Source organism: Podarcis pityusensis, assembly GCF_964106645.2.
Source record: "Podarcis pityusensis genome assembly, chromosome: 8".
Taxonomy (NCBI): Eukaryota; Metazoa; Chordata; class Lepidosauria; order Squamata; family Lacertidae; genus Podarcis; species Podarcis pityusensis.
In genome coordinates, this window is record NC_138033.1 from 82,116,029 (window position 1) to 82,140,900 (window position 24,872).

A 24,872-nucleotide genomic window follows, 5' to 3' on the forward strand; every position below is an offset into this window, starting at 1 on the left:
GGAATCCCCCCTGTGCTGTCCCTAGCTTGGCCCTCTGTGTAGCAGGGGAAACCTTCGGACACCACCCTACTAATGTCTGGAGACCCGACTCGAGAGTCCTGATCTCGTCCTCTTCAGTTTCACCAAGCTTCAGAGCCGATCCGTACCATCATATGATCTAGAAACTTGTGTGTGTTTTTGGTGACGCTGAAATCTTTGCCCAATACCAGATCCCCACACATAAACAATATGTTTGGACAAACAGGCCAAACCTTACGCCAACGAATAAATGGACATAAATCTGACATCAAGAATCACAAAACAGAGAAACCAGTAGGAGAACACTTCAATCTCCCAGGACATTCTATACAAGATCTCAAAGTAGCTGTTTTACTACAAAGGAATTTCAGAAATAGACTGGAAAGAGAAGCTGCTGAATTGCAACTCATTACCAAACTTAAAACCATGGAGAGACCTGGTTTGAACAAAGACATTGGATTCTTATCCCATTATACATGACTAAGCCATTTCTCACCTTCTCACCCCTTGCCTTTTCCTGTAAGACCTATTACAGTCGTTAAGAGTCGTCAGCAGGCTCATCTCAGCTATCTGCCAATCTCCCATTCCCACCACCCTTCTGAGTAATACCCCTCCCCACCTTCTCACTATATAGAAGGATCTGGCAACTTCTGTTTCAGTGTATCTGAAGAAGTGTGCTTGCACACGAAAGCTCATACCAAGAACTAACTTAGTTGGTCTTAAAGGTGCTACTGGAAGGATTTTTTTTATTTTGACTATGGCAGACCAACACGGCTACCTATCTGTAACATAAACAATATGTGTCCACTTCACTCTCAGTGGAGAGAATTGGGTGTGAGTAGGAAGCTGAACTGCCTCACTTGCCCAATTCCTTTTGATTGCCCCCTGGAGTTCCTCCTTAAGGGTGTAACAGGCCGTCGCTGCCTCCTGTGGGAGAGAGTTCCACAGGCCAGCTCTGCGCAGTTTGAAGAAGTCTGTCCTTTTAGCTGTCTGCATCTACTAGCCATGATGGCTGTACTTCTGGAAACAGAAGGAGGGGAGAGTTGCTGTCAGGGCCAGCCCACCCATGAGGCAAGGTGAGGCAGCCGTCTCAGGCAACAGGATCCACACGGGCAGCAGATCTGGCCTCACAAGGAATGCATTGCCCACTGCCGCCACTGCCAGTGACAGCAACGGCTGTGGCACGCTGCATGAAGGCGTTTTGTGGCTTGCCTCAGGTGCCAAAATGTCTTGAGCTGGCCCTGGTTGTTGTGCTTAAAGCCTGCTTGGGAGCTGTGTTGCATGCTTTTCTTTAAAAATTAAATACTTTTCAAAAGAAAACAGCCCTTGGGCTAGGAAAGGATAGCTGTTCCTGTTTCAGGTGACTGAGCTGGAGGGACACTTGTCCAAACAGACAAAAGACTTGTGTCAACTGCTGGTTCTTCCTGGTTCAAAGTTGCTCAAGAAGGGTAATGAGTCTGCGGAAGAAGTAACAGATCTGATTGACAGCCTAAAATTGCCCCCCTGCCCCAAGTGACTGGGCCAAAGCAGCAGGGCTTCTCCTTTTTAGTGTTCATTTTCCACTGAAGGACACTGGCTCATTTCAAGAAGACACAAAAGACTTGCTCACTCAAGTAGAGTCAGAGGTGCCTATTTTGATGAGAGAGCGGTGAATCCAGGTTGGCACATCTCTCTCTGCTGCCCTTTCATTGAGTTCTTTTTAAGTTTGCAAAGCCTGGATTTTATTTGTGATGTTCTGAAATAACAAGTACCGTATGTTCTGGTGTATAAGACGACTTTTGAACCCCTGGAAATCTTCTCCAAAGTTGGGGGCCGTCTTATAGGCCGGGTATGGTTGTGGCAGGCGGCGGCGACTGGCTTGGAACGGCGACGGGCAGAAGGATGGTAAGATGGTAAGGATGCCTCCGAAGCAGCAGCAACCGCGGCAGCCTCCCCTTCCCACGGTGAGGTGGTGCGCGGCTTCGGCCAGGGCTCTGAGGAGCTGGGCATCCCCACAACTGCCAGAACTACCAGCCGGTGAGCGCACCGCACCGCTTTGCTGGACGGCCGATCGGGGCTCGCTCGCCTCGCCTCGGGCTGCTGCTGCGACGGCAGAGGCAGTGGAGGGGTGCGTGCTCTGCCCCTGGCAGTGCTTGGGGGGCTTTAGGTTGGGGGGCTGCCTCTAGTTGGCTGCAGGTGGAGATAGTCTTATACGGTGAGTATATCCCAAACTCTATATTTTAACAGGAAAAGTTGGTTGTCTTATATGCCCAGTTGTCTTATAGGCCGGAAAATACGATATTAGGAAAATTTTCCCTTCGGTACTTCCTTGCAATTATAAATATTTTTGATTTTCAAAAAATACACTCGCAATAATAGGAAGCAGAGAGCAGGACTATAGGGGCAGGTCTCATATGGTTGGGACTGGTGCTTTTTTTGTTTTAACTTGTTTTTACCGGGTTTTGAAAAGGGGGAAAAAATCCCAAATCAGTATTTCCCTTTAATTCTTAAGAAACAGTTAAGCAGAGGTGCCTGCCTAAAAAGACCCAGTGTGTTCTCTTAGCTTTCTTTGAACCTGGGCTAAGATTGGTGTACAGTGGTACCTCGGGTTAAGTACTTAATTCATTCCGGAGGTCCGTTCTTAACCTGAAACTGTTCTTAACCTGAAGCACTACTTTAGCTTATGGGGCCTCCTGATGCCGCCGGAGCACGATTTCTGTTTTCATCCTGAAGCAAAGTTCTTACCTGAAGCACTATTTCTGGGTTAGCGGAGTCTGTAACCTGAAGCGTATGTAAGCTGAAGCATATGTAACCCAAGGTACCACTGTACTCAAAAATCTCATTTTTTGCACTCTTCCCACCCTCCCCACCCTTGACAATTTTGTTGAGCAAGGCAGTCATTCACTGGCATGTTACAGAACATTTTTGTCTCGCAACCCCTTAAGGGAGGAGCTTATTCAGAGCCCAGCTGCGTTCTTAGGCCACAGGCCCATCCGGGCCAGCGTCCAGATTCCTGTTGTGGGCCAGCAGGCTTAGCTGCCTTCCACTTTTGCACCCAGCAATGTATCTGGAGGTACACTGTATTTGCCTGTGGTTGGATTTCAGCGGTCAGCAAACTTTTTCAGCAGGGGGCCGGTCCACTGTCCCTCAGACTTCGTGGGGGGCCGGACTATATTTTGAAAAAAAAATCAACAAATTCCTATGCCCCACAAATAACCCAGAGATGCATTTTAAATAAAAGGACACATTCTATTCATGTAAAAGCACGCTGATTCCTGGACCGTCCACAGGCCGGATTTAGAAGGCGATTGGGCCAGATCCGGCCCCCGGGCCTTAATTTGCCTACCCATGGATTTAACCATTGGGAGGTTTAGCCACCTGAAGTCCTACCCTAATTTGTCTTGGACATATTATATAGTCCAGTGGGATGCAAATTTAACATTAAAGCCATATATGGTGCCTGATTATATCGCTACATTTTGTCAGGGCAAAACTTGGTGGCTGAGGTCTCTGCGCCCCCCCCCCCAACCAATTTGGCAGAATCGGTCCCTCTCACAAATGCAACAAGGCTAGTTTACTATGTTTTGAAATAAGTGGTGCACATTACAAGACTCTTCAGTCCAGATTCTAAAATCAACCAACTACCCCAGTTAATTCAGATTCCAGAAATTCATTCTATGCCATGTGAATAAGTCCCACCCCCCAGCGGTAGGTTTAGACCAGGGTTTCCTAAACTTGGGTCTCCAGCTGTTTTTGGAACTAGAACTCCCATCATCCCTAAGCTAGCAGGACCAATAGATTTAATCAACCTTGGCCTCCTTACGACATTTGCCTAATCAGCGCAATGTTCAGAAGATATGATTAATCCTGGTTAATAAAAAAAAACCCTCAAGTGGTCTATTTGTTGTTGTTTAGTCGTTTAGTCGTGTCCAACTCTTTGTGACCCCCTGGACCAGAGCACGGCAGGCACTCCTGTCTTCCACTGCCTCCCGCAGCTTGGTCAAACTCATGTTGGTAGCTTCAAGAACACTGTCCAATCATCTCATCCTCTGTCGTCTCCTTCTCCTTGTGCCCTCCATCTTTCCCAACATCAGGGTCTTTTCCAGGGAGTCTTCTCTTCTCATGAGGTGGCCAAAGTACTGGAGCCTCAGCTTCAGGATCTGTCCTTCCAGTGACCACTCAGGGCTGATTTCCTTCAGAATGGAGAGGTTTGATCTTCTTGCAGCCCATGGGACTCTCAAGAGTCTCCTCCAGCACCATAATTCAAAAGCATCAATTCTTCGGCAATCAGCCTTCTTGATGGTCCAGCTCTCACTTCCATACATCACTACTGGGCAAACCATAGCTTTAACTATACGGACCTTTGTTGGCAAGGTGGTCTATATTTATTAATATTATTTGTCGCAGAGATGACCGGGAAAAGGCGACAGTGGCATAACTGCATTGGAGAGCATTGCGCGGCGACCAGCAGATGGAGATATTGATTCATTAGAAGGGACCACAGTTTAAATTCAGGGAATTGTAGCGGCTGGTTTCTCCTCGTATTATTCTGGGGGATTGTGAAAAACGGGTAGGTGGCTGGGGGTGCTGTGGATGCGCAATAAATTCTGGAGAGCAGCAAAATAAGAGTCCTTCTCCCCAGGCGAGCGCCTCTGGAATGGATGGCATAGGCGCAGCTGGAAAAGGGGTGGTGCTGGAGGGGGGGGCTTTACCCCTGACGCGGGGTCCGCATGGAGGCTTAGAGATCGTAGACCCATAGTGCTTGCTGCAAAGGGTTCCAAGGGTCATCTAGTCCAACCCACGGCGATCACAGCCCTGGGGCTGCTCCTGCTTTTGATCTGCAGAGAAATTTCCTGGCCGTTTCTTCCCACTTTTATCGAGGGTCTTTTTCCCTTTTGATTTGCTCTTTGGTTTGTCTAAAAACCCTCTTTTTCCCCATTTCACTACTTCTGACCTTTTAAAATTTCCGGTCCTTTTTTCCCCTTCCATCATCATCAACAACAGCATCATCATCAAACCAGTAACTTTCTGCTTTTCCCCCTCTCTCCACTCCCCGCTCATCGCCCGGTTTCCCCTCCTTTTCTCCAAGGGGGCGCGGAGGTTGCGCGGCTGCGCCTGGGGCGGGACCAGCGAGGGCGGGCGGGGCGGGGAGGAGGAGGAGGGCGCTGGCCGGCCGCTCCCGCGGCTGCTCCGCCTGGCTAGCATGGCTTTCTCCGCGCCCGGCGCTGCCCCCGGGGGGCTCCGTACCCAGGACGCCTGGTCCCAGCAGGTAAGCGATGCCCTCCCTCTCCAACCAGACACCGCACCTCTTTGACTCCAGTCCTCCCTTCCTTCTCGCCAGCCCAGGATCATCCTCGTTTTTCCCCACCAGAAGTCAGCCCCCGCCCCCCCAATTTGCTTTCTGAGCAAAGAAAAGACCCCTTTCTGAGCAGAATGGGGAATTTTGCCCCTCAGAAGAGTTACCCATGCCTTTTCCAATGGAGAAACCCACCGCTGCTTCTGGAGTCCCTTGTGCAGGCTCCTTGCTGCTCCCTGCAGCCTAATCAGGTTTCTAGTCCTCTGCGTGGAAAGATCCATCCTTCCTCCGCTTAGCTGCCCCTCCCTCTCCCTTCTGTGCTCAGGTTTGGCCATCCATGGCTACTAGTCATCATGGCCATGTGCTCTCGTCAGGATCAGAGGTATAACAACCTTTGCTGCGCAGCAACAACAGCACGCCCTCAGCTACACCGGCAATATATTCAGGCTGACGAAAACGTGCAATGGTTTGGAGGCTGTGGGCAGAATAAAGGTGCCCACCCAAACTCTTAAAATGCTAGAACTTAACAGGCAGCGGGGGGGGGGGGCGGGTATGTATCCAGAACAAACTAGAGGAAATTGGGTGGCTGAGACAACTTTCCTCCTGCTAGATTTCCCTCGTGCATTTTGCATTTTGTGGGATTCTCCATCAGGATTCTCCAATTAGCTTTGCAGGAAGGACTCTAACGCAAACGTTAGTAGGATGACAATGAGTGCACATATCCTGTTTGAATTTGGAAATGCTTTGAGTCCTTCAATGCTTTTAAAAGTACAGTGGTACCTCGGGTTACATACGCTTCAGGTTACATACACTTCAGGTTACAGACTCGGCTAACCCAGAAATAGTGCTTCAGGTTAAGAACTTTGCTTCAGGATGAGAACAGAAATTGTGCTCTGGCGGTGCGGCGGCAGCAGGAGGCCCCATTAGCTAAAGTGGTGCTTCAGGTTAAGAACAGTTTCAGCTTAAGAACGAATTAAGTACTTAACCCGAGGTACCACTGTAAGGTGAATGCACAGCAGCTAGAAAGATTCAAGCTATGCTTCAGTTAGCAGAACTTGGATTTGAGTCCATCTTCTGTTAACGAGGCAAATTCGGAAGGTTGCATTTTAAAGTGTTGCCTTGTTTGTAAGCCTCCTGGGGCACATTTATCTATTGGCAGGCGGCCATGAAAATCTAAATAGTAATAAAAATGTTAACTTACTCGGGGCATAACTATGGAACTCACTGCCACATGATGCCCTGGCATTGTGCTGCCTGCTGACTCTGATGTTTTAAAAAGTGGATTAGCCAAATGCATGAAGGATGGGGCCACAAGTAGGTTATTAGCTCAACGGAGTCTTCATTTCAAGGACATCAGCAGAGCCTGACAGCGACCAAAGGAAGCCCATCTAATCCAAGTCCCATAGAGGCCAGCTGGATGCCCCAGTGGAAATCCCGCAAGCAAGAACCTGAGATCAGTAGCCCTCTCCCTACTTGTGATGCTCACCAGGGGAATTCCGTTAGTTCCCAATGCTGGCATAATACATGACCATCATTGTCAGTAGCCTGAAAGGTAAAGGTAAAGGGACCCCTGACCATTAGGTCCAGTCGTGGCCGACTCTGGGGTTGCGGCGCTCATCTCGCTTTATTGGCCAAGAGAGCCAGCGTACAGCTTCCGGGTCATGTGGCCAGCATGACTAAGCCGCTTCCGGTGAACCAGAGCAGTGCACGGAAACGCCGTTTACCTTCCCGCCGCAGCGGTACTTATTTATCTACTTGCGCTTTGACGTGCTTTCGAACTGCTAGGTTGGCAGGAGCAGGGACCGAGCAACGAGAGCTCACCCCGTAGCAGGGATTCGAACCTCCGACCTTCTGATCGGCAAGCCCTAGGCTCTGTGGTTTAACCCACAGCGCCACCCGCATCCCATCAGTAGCCTTACATTCCACCAATTTGCCTAAATGCCTTTTAAAGCCATCCATTACTACATCTTGCAGGAGCGAATTCCATAGTTACAGTTCCGTGCCGTGTGAAGAAGTCCCTTATTTATTGCATTTATGTCCCATCTTTTTCCTCCAACAAACTCAAGGCGGCATGCATGGTCCTCCCCATGACCACACTGGCTCTGAGTATATCCACATGTTCAGCCCCTGACCAAGTGCAACCCACAATGCATTGAATCATAGAATCATAGAATCATAGAATCATAGAGTTGGAAGAGACCACAAGGGCCATCGAGTCAAACCCCCTGCCAAGCAGGAAACACCATCAGAGCACTCCTGACATATGGTTGTCAAGCCTCTGCTTAAAGACCTCCAAAGAAGGAGACTCCACCCCACTCCTTGGCAGCAAATTCCACTGTCGAACAGCTCTTACTGTCAGGAAGTTCTTCCTAATGTTTAGGTGGAATCTTCTTTCTTGTAGTTTGGATCCATTGCTCCGTGTCCGCTTCTCTGGAGCAGCAGAAAACAACCTTTCTCCCTCCTCTATGTGACATCCTTTTATATATTTGAAGATGGCTATCATATCACCCCTTAACCTCCTCTTCTCCAGGCTAAACATGCCCAGCTCCCTTAGCCGTTCCTCATAAGGCATCGTTTCCAGGCCTTTGCCCATTTTGGTTGCCCTCCTCTGGACACGTTCCAGTTTGTCAGTGTCCTTCTTGAACTGTGGTGCCCAGAACTGACCAGAGCAGAATACAGTGGCACTATTACTTCCCTTGATCTACATGCTATACTCCTATTGATGAGGCCCAGAATTGCATTGGCTTTTTTAGCTGCCGCGTCACACTGTTGGCTCATGTCAAGTTTGCTTTGCCTGGTTCCCTCTATACATGCAGAACTACACCTGCCATCAGCCCCAGTATCATGTGGCCATGCATGCTGAGGCTGATGGGAGTTGTAGTCCAACACATCTCAATCTTCAAGTTGTTGAAGGCTGTATCATAGAATCATAGATCTGGAAGGGACTCTGGGGATCATACAGTCTAAGCAATGTAGGAATATGCAGCTGTCCCGTACGAGGATTGCACCTGCAACCTTGGCCATACCAGCACCGACTGAGCTATCCCATGGTCATGCAGGGATACATCTCATTTTGCTCTCTCTTCTCTCCAGATCTTTCCTGTCATCCACTGGATCCAAGCAGTCATGGCTACTTTGAGGTACTGCAAAGCTTCTTCTTTCTAAAGATGTAACCTGGGACTGATGGAGAACCTCCCGCCAGAGGCTGGTCTCTCTCCTTTTAGAATAGCTCTGAAACTCTTTGAGGATTTATTCTCTTCTCTTTTACTGGCCATTGCTGATGTTCTTTATTTACTTATTTTGAAAGCCTGTTGTGAGTCACCTCGAGTGTCAGAGAGGCGGAAGATGAACGTTTTGAATGAATGAAATGAACATGTCATCAGCCAGGAGTTTTGACAAATTAAAACATTTTCTCTGTCCCTGTTGGTCTTGAGGTGCATTTGTGCAAAGACCTCTATGCATGCTATATTATCTTTGTGCCATGAACTTCAGCAAAAGTTGGCAGGCGCAGATTTTTTGCAGGATGGAGAGAAGTATTTTTGGTTGCCTTCTACTGAATGCAGATCAAGCCGCTGCTAAAAGCACAGTAACAAGGCTTGGAAAAAATGTTGGCAACCCTTTGCATATGCCAGTCCTTTTCATTCATTGTCTAAGGCAGTGGAAGCTGGAAGTAGCAAGGATTAGGCTGTGTGTGTGTGTGTGTGTGTGTGTGAGAGAGAGAGAGAGAGAGAGAGAGAAATGCAAAAGCAAGAGCTCAAGCGGTCATCAACTTCTTTTCCTGGAGATGCTCCTACGCCAGGGGTAGGCAACCTAAGGCCCATGGGCCACATGCAGCCCACGGGAGTCGTTTAACAGGCCCACGAGCTGCCCCTGAAGCGAGCCACCCACTCAGCGAGTCCCCGCGTTCTGCGCTAAACCAGCACGGTGTGGCACAGGGACTCGCTTCTGCAGTGCCGGAAATCGCGTTTGCACCGACGCAGAAAATCATGTCTGTTGGAAATTGCAGGCACACGCGCAATCTGTCCCACACAGGGATCTCCACTGGAGTGAACCGGCCCAGGCGAGGGAAACCTTGCCGACCCCTGTCCTCCGCCCTTTAAGCAGAAACCTGGCAGATAAGCTTTCTCCACCATGCAGGCTCAATGATGCAGAAACTGTCACCTACAGCATTTCTGATGGCCACCTGCTGTTCAAGGCATGAGAGCCCCACTAGAAGAAAAGTTGGCAACAGTGGTGGACCTTGGCGTCTCAGATTTCAGTGGCACCCTGTTCAATACCAAAAACTGACACACACACCCCCTATGCACCTACTCCTTTCCCTCCGTTACCTGCTCAACCAAGCAACTCTTTGTTCCCACAGCGTAATAGGGTCCAGCTCGCTGATCGGTTATGCAATGCTCCAGAATACAGCCAGATCCCCCCAGGTAAGGGAATTTCTTTTATTTATTTTTTATCTTTCTTTTTATTGCTTTTTTAAAAAAAGAATTAAGCTCAATTGCACTTTATGTAAGCAGCTCAGAAGGGAGGGGCAGCAATCTCCATGAAGAATGTTTAAAAATTTCAAGGGCATTCTTCCCTCCTAGTTGCTAAAGCAAATATTTCACTCCAGAGGCTGAATCATCATCTTGTTTCCTTTCAGAGCAGCAGTATAGAGCCCCGTTATAAGCTGTGCAAGAGCAGAGCCCCTGGCAGGAGGTCTTCTCCTCTGTTGGCCATTAAGCGGCTGCTATTATTATTATTATTATTTTCATCATCATCATTTGCATTTATATTCCACTTTTTTTATCCAAGGAGCTCAAAGTGGTTTGCATGGTTCTGCCCCTCCCCACAACAACCTTGTGAGGTGGGCTAGGCTGAGAGGCAGTGACTGGCCCCCAACATCACCCAATGAGCTTCACGGCAAGGAGACCAGGGTTCAAATTCCCACTCAGCCATGAAGCTCACTGAAGTGACCTTGGGCCTGTCGCTGCCTCTCTCAGCTTAACCCGCCTCACAGGGCTGTTGTGGGAATTAAATAAGGAAAAGGAAAAGGAAGAAGCAAACCACTTTGAGATCCCTGGAGAGAAAAAAAGATGGTTGTATAAATGCAATAATAGAAAAAAAGACAAAGCCTTTCACTTCATGCCTGTGCAGAGAAACTTCTCCTGTTGACTTTCTGTCTGTCATGCCACCTATGTCTGTGTGTCACACCATAGAAGCTGGCAGGCGACACACACGGTGAGCGAGGAAACCAGCAACTTTATTACAAACCTTGGAATTACAGCAAAAAAATGGGTTTTTATTTCATTCTTCATCCTTGAAGCATGACACGTGGCTTCAAGGATGCTTTAAGCACAGGTTCCCACAATTTCGGACCCTTCAGATGTGGGTACATTTTAAAAATATATATTTATATAATTCGAAATATTTATTGCATTTTTCAAATTTCGCATACGTGCACGTTCGCATCCTGTTGCTACAATCAGCATCTACATAGAAAAGGCCACATTGGCACCGTACATTTAAAGTGCTAGGGTACCACTTTAAAGAGTTGCTGCTTCCCCCAAAGAATTCTGGGAAGTGTAGTTTTTTTAAGGGTAGCGAGGGATCCATCACAGAGCTACAGTTCCTAGAGCGGTTTAACACTCAGTTCCTCTCCACAGGGAACTGTGGGAATTGTAACTTTGAGAGGGGAATAAGGGGACCTTCCTAAGAACTCTCAGCACTTTTAACAAACTACAACTCCCAGAATTCTTTGGGGGGGAACCATGGTTTTTTAAAAGCGGTATCATAGCGCTTTAAATGTATGGGGTGAATGTGGTCAAAGAGCAAGAAGACAACTTGGTGCATGTCAAATGTGAAGGGGCTCTTTTCAGCCCCCCATGTTAAACTATGCAGTTTAACAGTTTCCTTACCCCAACAGAGGGATTTCAAAGGATGCTTGTAGGATTGGAACTCGTGTCCAAAACTGCTTGGTTATGAAGGGAGGCGATGGATTCCTCTCCCAATGAGGGTCCTTCCCACATTTCATGACCGTTCAAACTCCGTTTACAGGTTGAAACTTTATTTGCATCAGCCATAGCAATGAAACAGCAATACAATATACAAAGGTTAAATATCTGCCGACCAAGAATCCATTTCCTGCCCCTGATGAAGCGGACTTCGGCCACAAAACCTTGTGCTGTAATAAATTGGCTAGCCTTTCATGAGCCGCAAGATCGCTTGCTGCCAAAGACTAATTCATGTAATCTTGAAATGCCACAGTTGTTCCTTCTAAAGAATGGAATTATTTTACTTTATTTATAGTACTCATATACCATCATATCTTAACCAGAGTGACCACGAGGTCCTTTCTGGGAAGGCTGCGCATTTGTTTGTGAGAACCAGCTCAAAGGGACAGATCTTAAAGCTTCGGCAAATTTGATAGGTGAATAGCAGTATTTTAACTGAAATCCAAAGGGCCGGTCCTATCATTAGGCAGAGTGAGGCACCTGCCTCAGACAGCTGGTGCTGGGGGCAAGCAGCAGCAGCACCCGGCTCTTCCTGTTGGCTGTTATCCTATCCACCAAGCTATTTTCCCTTGGTTGCCATCCAGGCTGTCCTAGACCCCCTAATCCAGTGGTGGCCAAACTTGGCCCTCCAGCTGTTTTTGGACTACAACTCCCATCATCCCTAGCTAACAGGGCCAGTGGTCAGGGATGATGGGAATTGTAGTCCCAAAACAGCTGGAGGGCCAGGTTTGCCCACCACTGCCCTAATCTAACCCGCTGCCTCGAGGGGTTGGGAGCAGAAAATGCTACCCCTTCATTGGCGATGAAGAAGCAGGATTCAACCGCTGGTGTGGTTGGCTTCTGTACGTGGAATGGGGAAAGGGCACCAGAACTTAAAGCAGTACATCGTTAAAGTATGGAACTCCCTCCTGCAGCAGGAAGTGATGGCCGGCTTTAAAAGAAGACTAGATACATTCATATAGGGACGCAGGTGGCGCTGTGGGTTAAACCACAAAGCCTAGGACTAACCGATCAGAAGGTCGGCGGTTTGAATCCCCACAATGGGGTGAGCTCCCGTTGCTCGGTGCCTGCTCCTGCCAACCTAGCAGTTCAAAAGCACATCAAAGTTCAAGTAGATAAATACTCGGCGGGAAGGTAAACGGTGTTTCCATGCGCTGCTTTGGTTCGCCAGAAGCGGCTTAGTCATGCTGGCCACATGACCCAGAAGCTGTATGCCAGCTCCCTCAGCTAATAAAGCAAGATGAGCGCCGCAACCCCAGAGTCGGTTACGACTGGACCTAATGGTCAGGGGTCCCTTTACCTTTTTGGATACATTCATGGAGGAGGACAATGCCACAGCAGTGTGGTGTAGTGGTTAGAGTGTCGAAATGGGACCTGGGAAAGACCAGGGTTTGAATCCTGAACTCAGCCATGAAGCTCTGGGGGGCAGCCACTGCCTCTCAACCTAACCTGCTTCACGGGCTTGTCATGGGGATTAAATAAGATGGAGGCGAAGAAGCCATGGGCTCCACCTTGAGCTCCCTGGAGAAACAGGGGAGTTGTGAATGCAGTAAATAAGGAAATAACAACCACTCCCTCTGCTTCTTCCCCAGGGGCGGCCTTTGTTCTACTTGAGCCTCTTGGATCTCTTTCTGGGCATGAGCTGGCTGTTTGGGGCTCTCCTCTACAATGAAGAGGCTGCCACGTCCGCAAGCCAGGAGGCTGCTTGCTACAACCTCCAAGCCACAGGAGAGGTAAGAACGATGCCAGCACTTTGGCCTGTTTCAGGGATGGAGAGTGGGTTTTTTGCCTGTGGTGCTAGCGGCAAGTTGCCTCGGGGGCCAAGGTGCTGTAGTGGTTAGAGGGTTGGACTAGGACCTGGGAGAGACCTAGGTCCAAATACCCTCATAGACATGTTCCAGAGTCTACTTCATCTAGTCCAGGGGTCTGCAGCCCGCGGCTCCGGAGCCGCATGTGGCTCTTTTACACCTTTGCTGCGGCTCCGGGGCGGATACTAGCGAGGGGAGGAGGCACATTGTCCTTGAAGCTGTCCCAGAAACTCCAGCGGGTGCAGAATGCTGCAGCGAGGCTCCTCATGGGCTCCCTGCCATGGGAGCATATTCACCCAGTGCTTTACCAGTTGCACTGGCTCCCGGTGGAGTACAGGGTCAGATTTAAGGTGCTGCTTTTGACCTTTAAAGCCCTTCACAGCCTAGGACAGGGGTCTGCAACCTGCGGCTCCAGAGCCACATGTGGCTCTTTTACACCTTTGCCGCGGCTCCGGGGCAGATACTAGCGAGGGGAGGAGGCACATTGTGCGCCCCGAAACTCCCCACTGTGGCGGGCGCTGTACTGGCTGTGACGTCGAATGGGGGCGGTGCGTGCGTTAGTCACACACCGTCCCAACGTCACCTTCCCGCCCGCCCGCTGCATTGTAAGGGGCATGTACGCTGGTCACTGTTTTGAAGGGGAGTGAAGAACACACACACACAAAAAGGTAACTTGTTAATTTAACGTTTATTTCTATGAGGAGGAGTAATTCTGACAGGTCAAACAAAGAAATAATAAAAAAGTGACAAAAAAGTTATTTTTATAATGACGAGTTTTGCGGCTCCCAGTTTTTTTTTCTTCGGAAACGGGTCCAAGTGGCTCTTTTTGTCTTAAAGGTTGCAGACCCCTGGCCTAGACAAAGCTCAAGATAACTTCAGTCCCATTTAAAACAAATACAGTGGTACCTCGGGTTTACAGACACTTCAGGTTACAGATTCTGCTAACCCAGAAATAGTACCTCGGGTTAAGAACTTTGCTTCAGGATGAGAACAGAAATCGTGCTCTGGCAGCAGCAGGAGGCCCTATTAGCTAAGGTGGTACCTCAGGTTAAGAACAATTTCAGGTTAAGTACGGACCTCCAGAACGAATTAAGTTCTTAACCTGAGGTACCACTGTAGATTACAGGTGGTCAAGCAGAAGGCCATTAGAGGCAGGGCCTTCTATAATGTGGCTCCATTTTCATGGAAAACACTTCCTAGAGAAGCCAGTCTGGTCCCATCACTGTTAGCTTTCTGCTGTTTAGTAGGGATGTGGCTGTTGTCCCAGGAGGCTTTTGGGGTCCTAATTCTATACAGTGGTACCTCAGGTTACATACGCATCAGGTTACATACGCTTCAGGTTACATACTCCGTTAACCCAGAAATAGTGCTTCAGGTTAAGAACTTTGCTTCAGGTTGAGAACAGAAATCGTGCTCCGGTGGGGCGGCAGCAGCAGGAGGCCCCATTAGCTAAAGTGGTGCTTCAGGTTAAGAACAGTTTCAGGTTAAGTACGGACCTCCGGAATGAATTAAGTACTTAACCCGAGGTACCACTGTACCACTGTACCAATTATGTTTGGTTATTTTTTCCTGCTTCTGATACAGTTTTATTGGGTTGTTTGTTTGTTTGTTTGTTTGTTTGTTTCATGAGGTTTTGTAACTGTGAACTTACTAGTGCTCTAAGATAACTGGTCTTCCTTCCCCTACCCCATGTTGTTAGCCGCCATCAGGTTTTCCTGTTCCCCCAAAAAAGCAGAATGCCGTATAAAAAATAATAATTGACATGATTTGAAGGCATCTGAAGGTCTGAGATGGTCTGCTGGAAATTGACCAGTGATCAAATGGTCAGTGGTCCACTGGTCCACCTTTGGAGAATCAGGACTTCCTTGGACAGTCTTTACAAAAGCAAGACAGTCGTCCAATTCTGAGACTGCCCTTGCTTTTCTGGTGCTTTGCAGATTGGAGCATTGGGAATTTCTCCTTGGTTGCGCCAGCTGGAATGTGTGCTGGCAGGGTGCTGAGCTGTCACAAGAGGTGTGGTTTGGTAAACATGTCAGGCAGCCCTGAGAGGGCAGGGGTGGCTTCAAGGAGCTAAGCCAGCTTCTGAGTAGCTCTCCTAGACCAGAGCTTTCGAAACTGTGCATCGCAACACGTTTGTGTGTTGGTGTGTCGCACGAATGTTCCCTATGCTCCTCCCGGGGCTAGAAAGGTGTTAGTTTAACCTCTGGCTTCCTAGTAAAACTGAATTACTGTGTCACGAAATGATGCATGTCTAAAAAAATTGTCACCAACACGCAAAGTTTGGAAAGCTCTGGGTTGGAGGCAGAAGACAGTTGCCTCTTTGATTAAAACATACCTGCTTGCCCCCAGAAACTTGCAGTTCAGAGCAGCGGTTGTTGTAAGGCTGTGGGGTTGGTTGGGTTTTGCCAAGTGTTTGTTGGAAGAAGCTAAACCAGGAAATTAATCTGCCGAGCCCAGAATTGTCTGCTCTGACCGGGGCCTCAGGCACTACTTGATAGGGGAATTGCAAAGGTCTCTTGTTTGCTTTGGGATAGAGCGAAACCATAACATGGGTCTGTGCCAATAGACTTTACCTGCACACTTCCTGGAACGAACATGCAGAACGCTCTCTCAAGGGAAGCAGTAACTGGTGTTCCTCTGCTGTGCTGATGTGTTTTGTGCCTTTGATCCCGGGGTCCAAAGTGCCTGTGATCCCAGTTTGGAAGCTAGAGCTAAATGCTAAATACCCACCTCACAATTGTGGGTGGTGGTGGTGGTGGGGGTGTATTCAGAGCCGGTCAACCCAATATTCCAGCATCTGAAATTTCTCCAGGCCAGGGGTAGCAGGTGTGGTACCCTCCAGATGTGACTGGCCTCCAGCCCCCAGCCAGAATGGCCATTAGCCCAGAAGGATGGGGGCTGGAGACCAACGTCTGAAGAGCATCACATTGGCTACCCCTGCCCTAGATCCTAGGGAATCCTATTTATTAACATAAATAATAATAATTAATCTGTACAAACTATTGAGATTTCCAGAATATAATGCATTGGGGGAGCACAATTTATTTATTTATTATCTATCACAGATAGCCATACCCAGGGAAGAATACAGTTCAAGTCATACTGTTCATGATAGCTATACATCCTATACACTTTTAAAATGTCGCTCTTTTGGGGGGCGGTTATTGGGTTGTTGTTCTTATTTTTATTATATAGAATGTGGTTTTTATGTTGATTTTTTTCTGTGAACCGCCCTGAGACCTTTGGGTATAGGGTGGTATATAATAATAATAATAATAATAATAATAATAATAATAATATGGGCAAAGATGCTTTGATGAGTTTATCTTTAAGACCAGACTCATTTGTATACAGTGGTACCTTGGGTTACATACGCTTCAAGTTACATACGCTTCAGGTTACAGACTCCGCTAACCCAGAAATAGTGCTTCAGGTTAAGAACTCTGCTTCAGGATGAGAACAGAAATCGTGCTGCGGCGGCAGCGGGAGGCCCCATTAGCTAAAGTGGTGCTTCAGGTTAAGAACAGTTTCAGGTTAAGTACGGACCTCCGGAACGAATTAAGTACTTAACCTGAGGTACCACTGTATTGCCCAAAACGCCACCATCTTGCATAACATGTGCTCAGTTTTCTTGTCATTTTTATCACTCCTGTCATGAGTTATTTTCTCACTGGTCTCCAGCTATTCTTAAACTTTAAATCCAGGGATAGTCTTGCTGGCCTTCCAGGCTCTTTGTGAAGAGGGAGTGGTGGTTAAAGTACTCTAGGAATAGTAGCTCTGGGAGAGGGAAAGGAATCTCATAACATCTATCAGCACCCGTCACAAACTACATTTCCCAGGATTCCTTGGGGGAAGCTATGACTGTTTAAAGTGGTATCATAGTGTTTTCAGTGCATGGTGTGAATGTGGTCTGAATCAGGATGAACCTGGACTACTCCTTGAATCAAGCTCCTTGAATCAAGCCTTTGCAAGCTGCGCTGTAGAAGTCCCTGGTTAGAATCACTATATTCTTTCTTTTTAAATGACAGTGGCCTACTGGTTTTCCAAACCTTCGAGCTTATTGTTCCACTTGTATCATCAGTCACGCCAGGAAATCCGATCTTCCTGTTTCTGTGTTTTCATTTTTTCCATTTGCTGGCATGTAGCACATCTGGTCTTTCTGACATTTCCCCCGGTCCCTAGTTTGCTCTGGCCTTTAAGAGAGCATTTGAATTATTCTGAAGCTGTTTACGCATCCAAAGGAAGTTGGAGCATCTTGCCTGTATACAAAAATTGCCCACAGGCTTGTTTAGAAGCAAAATGCTGAATAAATATAGGCAGAGCGTTTAGCCAAACCACATTCCTGGGATCGGCACCCAGAAGTTCGTCTTTGAGGCCCTTTGTAAACTGCCTCCCGCAATCAGTATGCGAAGGGTTCATATGTGTCTCAAATCAAGTTAAATCTGTATCTGTGTGTAATTTGTGTAGGTAATCTTGCAGAAGAATCTGGTTTGCCAAAGTGGGAAATAGGATACTGGATGCCTTTGGTCTGAGTCAGCAGGGCACTCTCTTCTTAGGTTCAGAAAGTGGTCAAATGTAAAAAAATTGTTCAAGAAAAGCAAATACGTTTCCTTGAATTCAAAGTTAATGCATGTGTTGCTTTCAACTACCAAAGGGCATGTTTGTGGAGCAATCTAGCCAGCACTTGTTTGTAGCTCTTTGTTTAAATTAATTCCACCCCCTAAAAGCTGAGCCATTTTGTTTGTTCTCTCCCAGCTTGTTGAGATACATCTGCCATTTTCTCCCTCTCACCTCCACTCATCCTGTCAATAATTCCTACATGAATAAAGCCTTTGAACTTCAGAAACTGTAAGCGATTATTCCCATCTAACTGACCCAAGCTGCAAGGTCTGCTAACAAATTTTGCCAGGAAATTTGTTATGTACTGAGTTGAATAGGATCCAAAATGCAGCAGTCTGATTGGTCCTAGAACAATAGGATCCAAAATGCAGCAGTCCGATTGGTCCTAGAACAATGGGATTCAGAATGCAGCAGTCTGGTTGGTCCTAGAACAATGCAGCAGTATGATTGGTCTGCAGGAGCCACCCAATCCAGCTCCAGATGGAAGTGAATCCACAACCTGATTGGCCTACAGGAGAATTCCGGAATTAGCCAATCACGTGCAGCCCATTGTGTAAATAATGTATATAAAGCAGATACTTTGGGGAAACTTCCATTCCTCCTCACCACTATGAGCTGAATAAAGAGCATGAAATCATCTCTAGACTCGGAGTATATTTCAAAATTAATAGCAGGAGACAGCTTTCTCTCCACGTTCCTTGCAGTAGCTGCTGGACAGGCACGACTATGGCTCCTTCCCTACAGGCCTTCTTGGGGGTTGTGATCAGCAGAGAGGGCCCTATTGGCAGATCCATCACTCTAAGAAGTTCTCTGAGGTGTGTGTGTGTGGGCGTTCTGGAGTCTAGCTCTAGATCCATATGAAGATCCTGCTGAATCAGGCCAGTGGCCCATCTATTCTAGCATCCTGTTCTCACACTGGCCAACCAAATGCCTGTGGGAAACTACCGTATTTTCCCATGTATTGGACGAGGTTTTTTGACTCAAAAATCATGCCAAAAAACTGGCTACAACAGCAGCAAGAATACTCATTGCAAAGTATTGGAAGACACAAGATCTACCCACTCTGGAAGAATGGCAGATGAAGGTGATTGACTACATGGAATTGGCAGAAATGACTGGCAGAATCCGAGACCAGGGAGAAGAGTCGGTGAAAGAAGACTGGAAGAAATTTAAAGACTATTTACAGAAATATTGTAAAATTAATGAATCTTAGAAGGATGTTGGATAGAAACTAAGTAGTTTCCAGCTGTAATGCTTTAAGAGATATGAAAAAAGGTTTACAAATGGGTAAAAGCTTAATGGTAAGGATTTGCTGAACTAACAAACTGAACTGGAATACAAAAAAGGGAGGTACGAGGAGGTCCGGGGAAATAAGTGTTAGGAAGATATGTTATGGAAAATTAATATGTTCTTAACTGTTTTTATTTTGTATGTTTCTTTTTATTTTTCATTTCTTTGTTATATCTTAATAAGGGTTTTTTTTATTTTTCTTGCTGTATTTTATATTTTCTTGTATTTTTACTTTTTGTTTTTGTGTAATTCTTGTATTTTTTGAAATTTTAATAAATATCATTTTTTTAAAAAAAAAAATCATGCCAAAAAACTGGGGTCGTCCAATACACGGATAGTGGCATGGGCGGGGGAGAGCGGCGCACTGTCAGCCATCCGGCGACACCGCACATGCGACCTACGTAGCAACGCCTCACCCCGGGTTTCACAACACCTTCATTCGCCCCTGATCCCTAGCTAGCAGGACCAGTGGTCAGGGATGATGGGAATTGTAATCTCAAAACATCGGGAGGGCCGAGGTTGAGGAAGCTTGCTTTAAACCAGCAGTCAGGGTGGATTTGATTTAAATAAAATCAATTTAAATCACTAGTCCATAAGACTTGATATAAATCATTTTTTTACAGACTCATTCTTGCTGGTATAATCTTAATATTTACAACCAGATGAATTTTTTGGAATAATAAATTTTCAGAGTAGTTTTTACAGTTATATCAAAAACTACTGATTTGGTTATACTGTACAATTAGAAATACATAGACAGTGAATTACGAAATTATTGTGAGGTTTCATAAGTAAATTGCTTATAATTGGCCTTTATTGGAAGAAGAAAAATAATCATTTCCTTAATAACAATTTAAACAGTAACATTATAGCATATGTATCCATATTTGTTAACTGATGTGGTTAAACGATTAAAAAAAAAACTTAGAATGAGTTTTAGCACACATGAAAAACTTAAAACAAATCCTTATTTCCTGATGAATAGCCTTTGGACTATAATGTAACTTAAATATTTAGAAAGATTTTTCCTCCAAAAGCATTTTATTTTTAAAATCTGATTTAAAGCAAAAAAATCTGATTGAAATAAAAAATCTGATTTAAACAAAAAAAAAATCCAATTTAAATTTTAAAAAAATCCAGTTTTTTTTTAAAAAACCCTCATTGATTTTTATCCACCCTGCCAGCAGTCTAACCACACTATCTCTTTCTGCATGCCACTGCAATATATTTACCAAACTCCAGCAGAGCCATCCCTCAACAACACTCCCGGCTTGCTGTCTCTGCTTGTTCCCATGTCCTCTTCAGTCGCCTGTCCAGAGTTGCCAAAGAACCATTTGTGTTTTTGAGGATCCTCTCATGACCCCATCCAAACGTGAATTCCATGCTCCACTGACATGCAACAAGGTCCTTGTGTGGCTGTTGTACAATTTATCTGCCCCCCCCCCCGCCTCCCCGCCCTCAATTAAATCCAAATGGCCTAGAAAGCTTTTAATAAAATTCCACTCCATTTGGCCAGCACAATGGATGGGAGGAAAGCAAAGCAGTTATAATGATGGGCGGAAAAGGGCAGGACAAAAATATCAGAAGAACCCCACGGGGTCAGACGTAAGCCGCATACACGCTGACCCCGTTTGGAGCACTAAAATGAACTTTCAATCCAGAGTATCTCGTAGCCAACTGCAGCATGCTGTTTTCAATCCAGATTGAGTCTAGATAGCAGTTACTTGGTGCACTTTTGAAAACCCTCCTCCTGATTATCTTATCCATGTCTTTCAATTCAATTTAATTTGTTATTTCTACCCTGCCCATCAGGGACGCGGGTGGTGCTGTGGGTTAAACCACAGAGTCTAGGACTTGCCGATCAGAAGGTTGGCAGTTCGAATCCCCGCGACGGGGTGAGCTCCCGTTGCTCGGTCCCTGCTCCTGCCAACCTAGCTGTTCGAAAGCACGTCAAAGTGCAAGTAGATAAATAGGTACCGCTCTGGCAGGAAGGTAAACGGCATTTCCGTGCACTGCTCTGGTTCACCAGAAGTGGCTTAATCATGCTGGCCACATGACCCGGAAGCTGTACACCGGCTCTCTTGGCCAATAAAGCGAGATGAGCACCACAACCCCAGAGTCGGTCACGACTGGACCTAATGGTCAGGGATCCCTTTACCTTTACCTTTACCCTGCCCATCTGGCTGGGTTTCCCCAGCCACTCTGGGTGGTTTCTAACAAAAGAATAAAAATACGATATAAACATCAGTCATTAAAAACTTCCCTAAACAGGGCTGCCTTCAGATGTCTTAAGTCAAATAGTTGCTTATTTCCTTGCTATCTGGTGGGAGGGCGTTCCACAGGGCAGGTGCCACTACCGAGAAGGCCCTCTGCCTGGTTCCCTGTAACTTGGCTTCCCGCAGTGAGGGAACTGCCGGAAGGCCCTAAGAGCTGGACCTCAGCGTCTGGGCTGAACAATGGGGGTGGAGACGCTCCTTCAGGTATACTGGGCCAAGGCTGTTTAGGACTTTCAAGGTCAGCGCCAACACTTTGACTTGTGCTCAGAAACGTACTGGGAGCCAATGTATGTCTTTCAAGACCGGTATTATGTGCCTTTTCCTTCCCACGCTTGCACTGCTTATAGAAAAGTTCTTATGATCTTTCTCTCCTGTTGGAGAACAATTTGAAGACACCAACAGTTTCAGGGTTGAACCTTGATGTTCCAGGGACTCATGTATTCCACCCTATTTGCAGATGGAGGAGAATGCCAGGGTAGGGCCAGGTACCACGGACTGTGGCGTAAACTTGCTTATAGTAGTAAAAACTGCTTTCCAGAAATTACAAGCTTTTTTACAGGACCATCGTAAAAGACACAGGGTACCTCTCTGCAAATGCTTTGTTTTGTCCATCCAAAATCTACTGCCAATCAGCTGTTCCCCCAGGATTCCGGTGTTATGAAAGGAGGAACTTTAACTCTTCTTCCTCATGGTATTCATAATATGATACAGTTCTAAAAAGTTCCTTTGTTGTTGTTTTCTTAAAAGGATACTGGTGGGTAGCGGCCGCCAAATTATTTCTGCCCTCAGCCCTTTCTGCCTTCAAACTCCATGCTGAGACACACCTCAGCCCAAGGCTGTTTTAACAATAATATGCAGAATTTTTCTTCCTTTGGATTTGTCATTTTTCTTCTTATAAGAACAGTTATTATGGCAGGTGGGTGCTAGAAAAGCCATTTTAAAATCCAAGAATATGCCAGTCATTTTAAAATGCAAATAGCCACTTAAAACCTCATATTCTGCAGTTCTGTGTCATTTATGTACAGCTCCCAGAATTCAGCATCCTGAAAATGGCACGTTTTATTTTTATTTTTTAGAAGCAAGTGGCTTCTAAAATGATGAAAATCATTTTGACAGCATGCAGGCAGTTCTTAGTGAAATCCTAAGGGCCTGGAAGGAGCTTGGCTGAGTAGAGGATTCCATACTGGCACAGATCCCAATCTTATACACAGTGTGATTGCAGAATTGTGGGTCATGCATGTTGCCCAACCATGTTCCTCCTTTTTCCAGATCTTCTATGTTGCCTCCTTCTTGTATACTGTCAATTACACCTGGCACCTTTACATAGACCTGAAGATGAAATACAACCAGAATCTACAAAACCGGCCACCCCAGGTAAATTTCGTTTTGGTAACAGCTTGTATATTTTTAAGAATAACTTCGTACACTGCTTAGAATCATAGAATCATAGAATCATAGAGTTGGAAGAGACCACAAGGGCCATCGAGTCCAACCCCCTGCCAAGCAGGAAACACCATCAGAGCACTCCTGACATATGGTTGTCAAGCCTCTGCTTAAAGACCTCCAAAGAAGGAGACTCCACCACACTCCTTGGCAGCAAATTCCACTGTCGAACAGCTCTTACTGTCAGGAGTGCTCTTACTGCTTGATGCGGCAGAAGCTGTGCGATTCACACAGATTGTGACAAAGAAATCGCAAGCAGAGAGTCAGTGCATAATAGCAAAATGCAAAACATTAAAACAGATACTGACATGACTCCTGTGGGTTGTTATGATGCTTTGAAGAAAAGGCAGAGCGATCCACGATGACCCTAAAGACTCACTGGCAGGGAAGGCCATACAGTGGTATCTTGGTTTACAAACTTAATCCGTTCCGGAAGTCCGTTCTTAAACCAAAGCATTCTTAAACCAAGGCGTGCTTTCCCATAGCAGCGGGGGACTCAGTTTACAAATGGAACACACTCAACAGGAAGCGAAACATGTTCTTATTCCAAGGCAAATTTCACAAACCAAAACACATACTTCTGGGTTTGCAGCGTTCTTAATCTAAGTTGTTCATAAACTAAGTTGTTCTTAAACCAAGGTTACCACTGTATTGGGAAAGGTGGGCAGCTTCATATAAGATAAATGTATATGGGTGTAGGTTTGTATTGGAGTGTAGGTGTGTGGCGCATAATGGTTAGAGTTTTGGACTAGGACCTGGGAGACAAGGGTTCGAATCCCCACTCAGCCATTAGGTTCACTGGGCGACATTGAGCCAGTCACTGCTTCTCAGCCTAACCTACCTCACAGGGTTGTGGTGGGGATTAAATGACAAGGGAACCATGTATGTCACCTTGAGCTCCTTGGAGGAAAAGATGGGACCTAAATGCAATGAATACACACACACACACACTTAAAATTAATAACTAACAAAATTCATGCAGTACTATGGAACTCCCCACAGGAGGCAGTGATGACCACCAGCTTGGATAGGTTTAAAAGAGGATTAGACAAATTCACAGAGGAAAGGCTATCAATGGCTACTAGCCACGATGGCTATGTTCCACTGTCAGAAGCAGAAATGGTCCTGTAAATCAGTGGCTGGAGCACACAGGCAGAGAAAGCACTCTTGTGTTTGGGTCCTGTTTCCCACAGGCACCTGGGTGGCTGCTGTGAGAACAGGTGCCAACCAAGGTACGATACGATAATCTTTATTGTCATTGTCCCATACAGAACAACAAAATTGAAAAAAATCTACATCAGACATTCAAAAACCCACAAGCCTGCTATCCCAACCTGGTTAGCCCCCTAAAAACTCTAATACCCCATTTTTAAATACAATATACTCCCATAGAGACTCCTTACACTGCGTTCAAAACCAGAATCGTATTTGGATAGAAACTGTTTCTCAGGCAGCTAGTCCTAGCCTTTATAACCCTGTACCTTCTTCCAGAAGGCAGAAGCTGAAAGAGACAATTTCTGGGGTGCGCACTATCCTGCGCTATCTCTGCAGCTTTCTTATGGCACCTGGAAGCATAGATTTGATCCAAGGTGGGAAGAGTGCACCCAATTATTCTCTCCGCAGTCTTTACAACCCTGGACAGGATTGTTTTTCCCCTGATCCAAAAGGCTCTTCAAACATTCTTAGAGAACATGGATTTGATGCCTGCAAATTCCGGGACTGATTCCCCTCTATTTTCTTTTCATACAGGGCTGGGGACATTTTTTGTGAGGTTGTGGTGTGGTGTGTATAGGTGTATAACCCTAACAACATGGTGCGTGCCCATGGAGGCTCTCTGAAATTTCATGGACACCTTGCCTGCTTGTAGTTTCTCTACCTTCCACCATGGCCTGTTCATTCTGCTATATTGCTGGCCAGTTTGACACCTTGCTTGCTTTCCTGAACACAGAGTTGCAGGGAGCATTATTAAAAAAACAAATAAGATGTTTGCTCTTTTGGTTAACGATCTACTAGGGGGGAAAAACCATAACTGGCCTGAGACATACAATCATATGACCTGCATCATGTGATACAGCCTCCTACAACAGTCTACTACAAATACTTTGGATCTCAAGCATTGATCCTTGATGTGAGGTTCACGCTGTTACAAGCA

At 46.3% G+C, this 24,872-nt stretch overlaps 1 protein-coding gene and 1 long non-coding RNA gene across 2 annotated transcripts in view; one reads left to right on the forward strand and one right to left on the reverse strand.

The window, feature by feature from the left end:
• The window catches only part of LOC308483601, a 202,136-nt gene extending 198,114 nt beyond the window's left edge, over positions 1 to 4,022 (reverse strand). Inside the window, exon 1 of the long non-coding RNA XR_013989722.1 lies at positions 3,265 to 4,022. This is a non-coding gene — a long non-coding RNA (uncharacterized lncRNA). The remainder of the gene's footprint in view (positions 1 to 3,264) is intronic.
• A 1,132-nt stretch (positions 4,023 to 5,154) lies between these two features.
• Positions 5,155 to 24,872, forward strand: part of TMEM116 (transmembrane protein 116) — a 37,862-nt gene continuing 18,144 nt past the window's right edge. Inside the window, exons 1-5 of the mRNA XM_081017501.1 lie at positions 5,155 to 5,266; positions 8,387 to 8,433; positions 9,654 to 9,717; positions 12,876 to 13,016; positions 22,547 to 22,651. Of these exons, the coding sequence (XP_080873627.1) occupies positions 5,201 to 5,266; positions 8,387 to 8,433; positions 9,654 to 9,717; positions 12,876 to 13,016; positions 22,547 to 22,651 (423 nt within the window). The 5' untranslated portion in view covers positions 5,155 to 5,200. The remainder of the gene's footprint in view (positions 5,267 to 8,386; positions 8,434 to 9,653; positions 9,718 to 12,875; positions 13,017 to 22,546; positions 22,652 to 24,872) is intronic.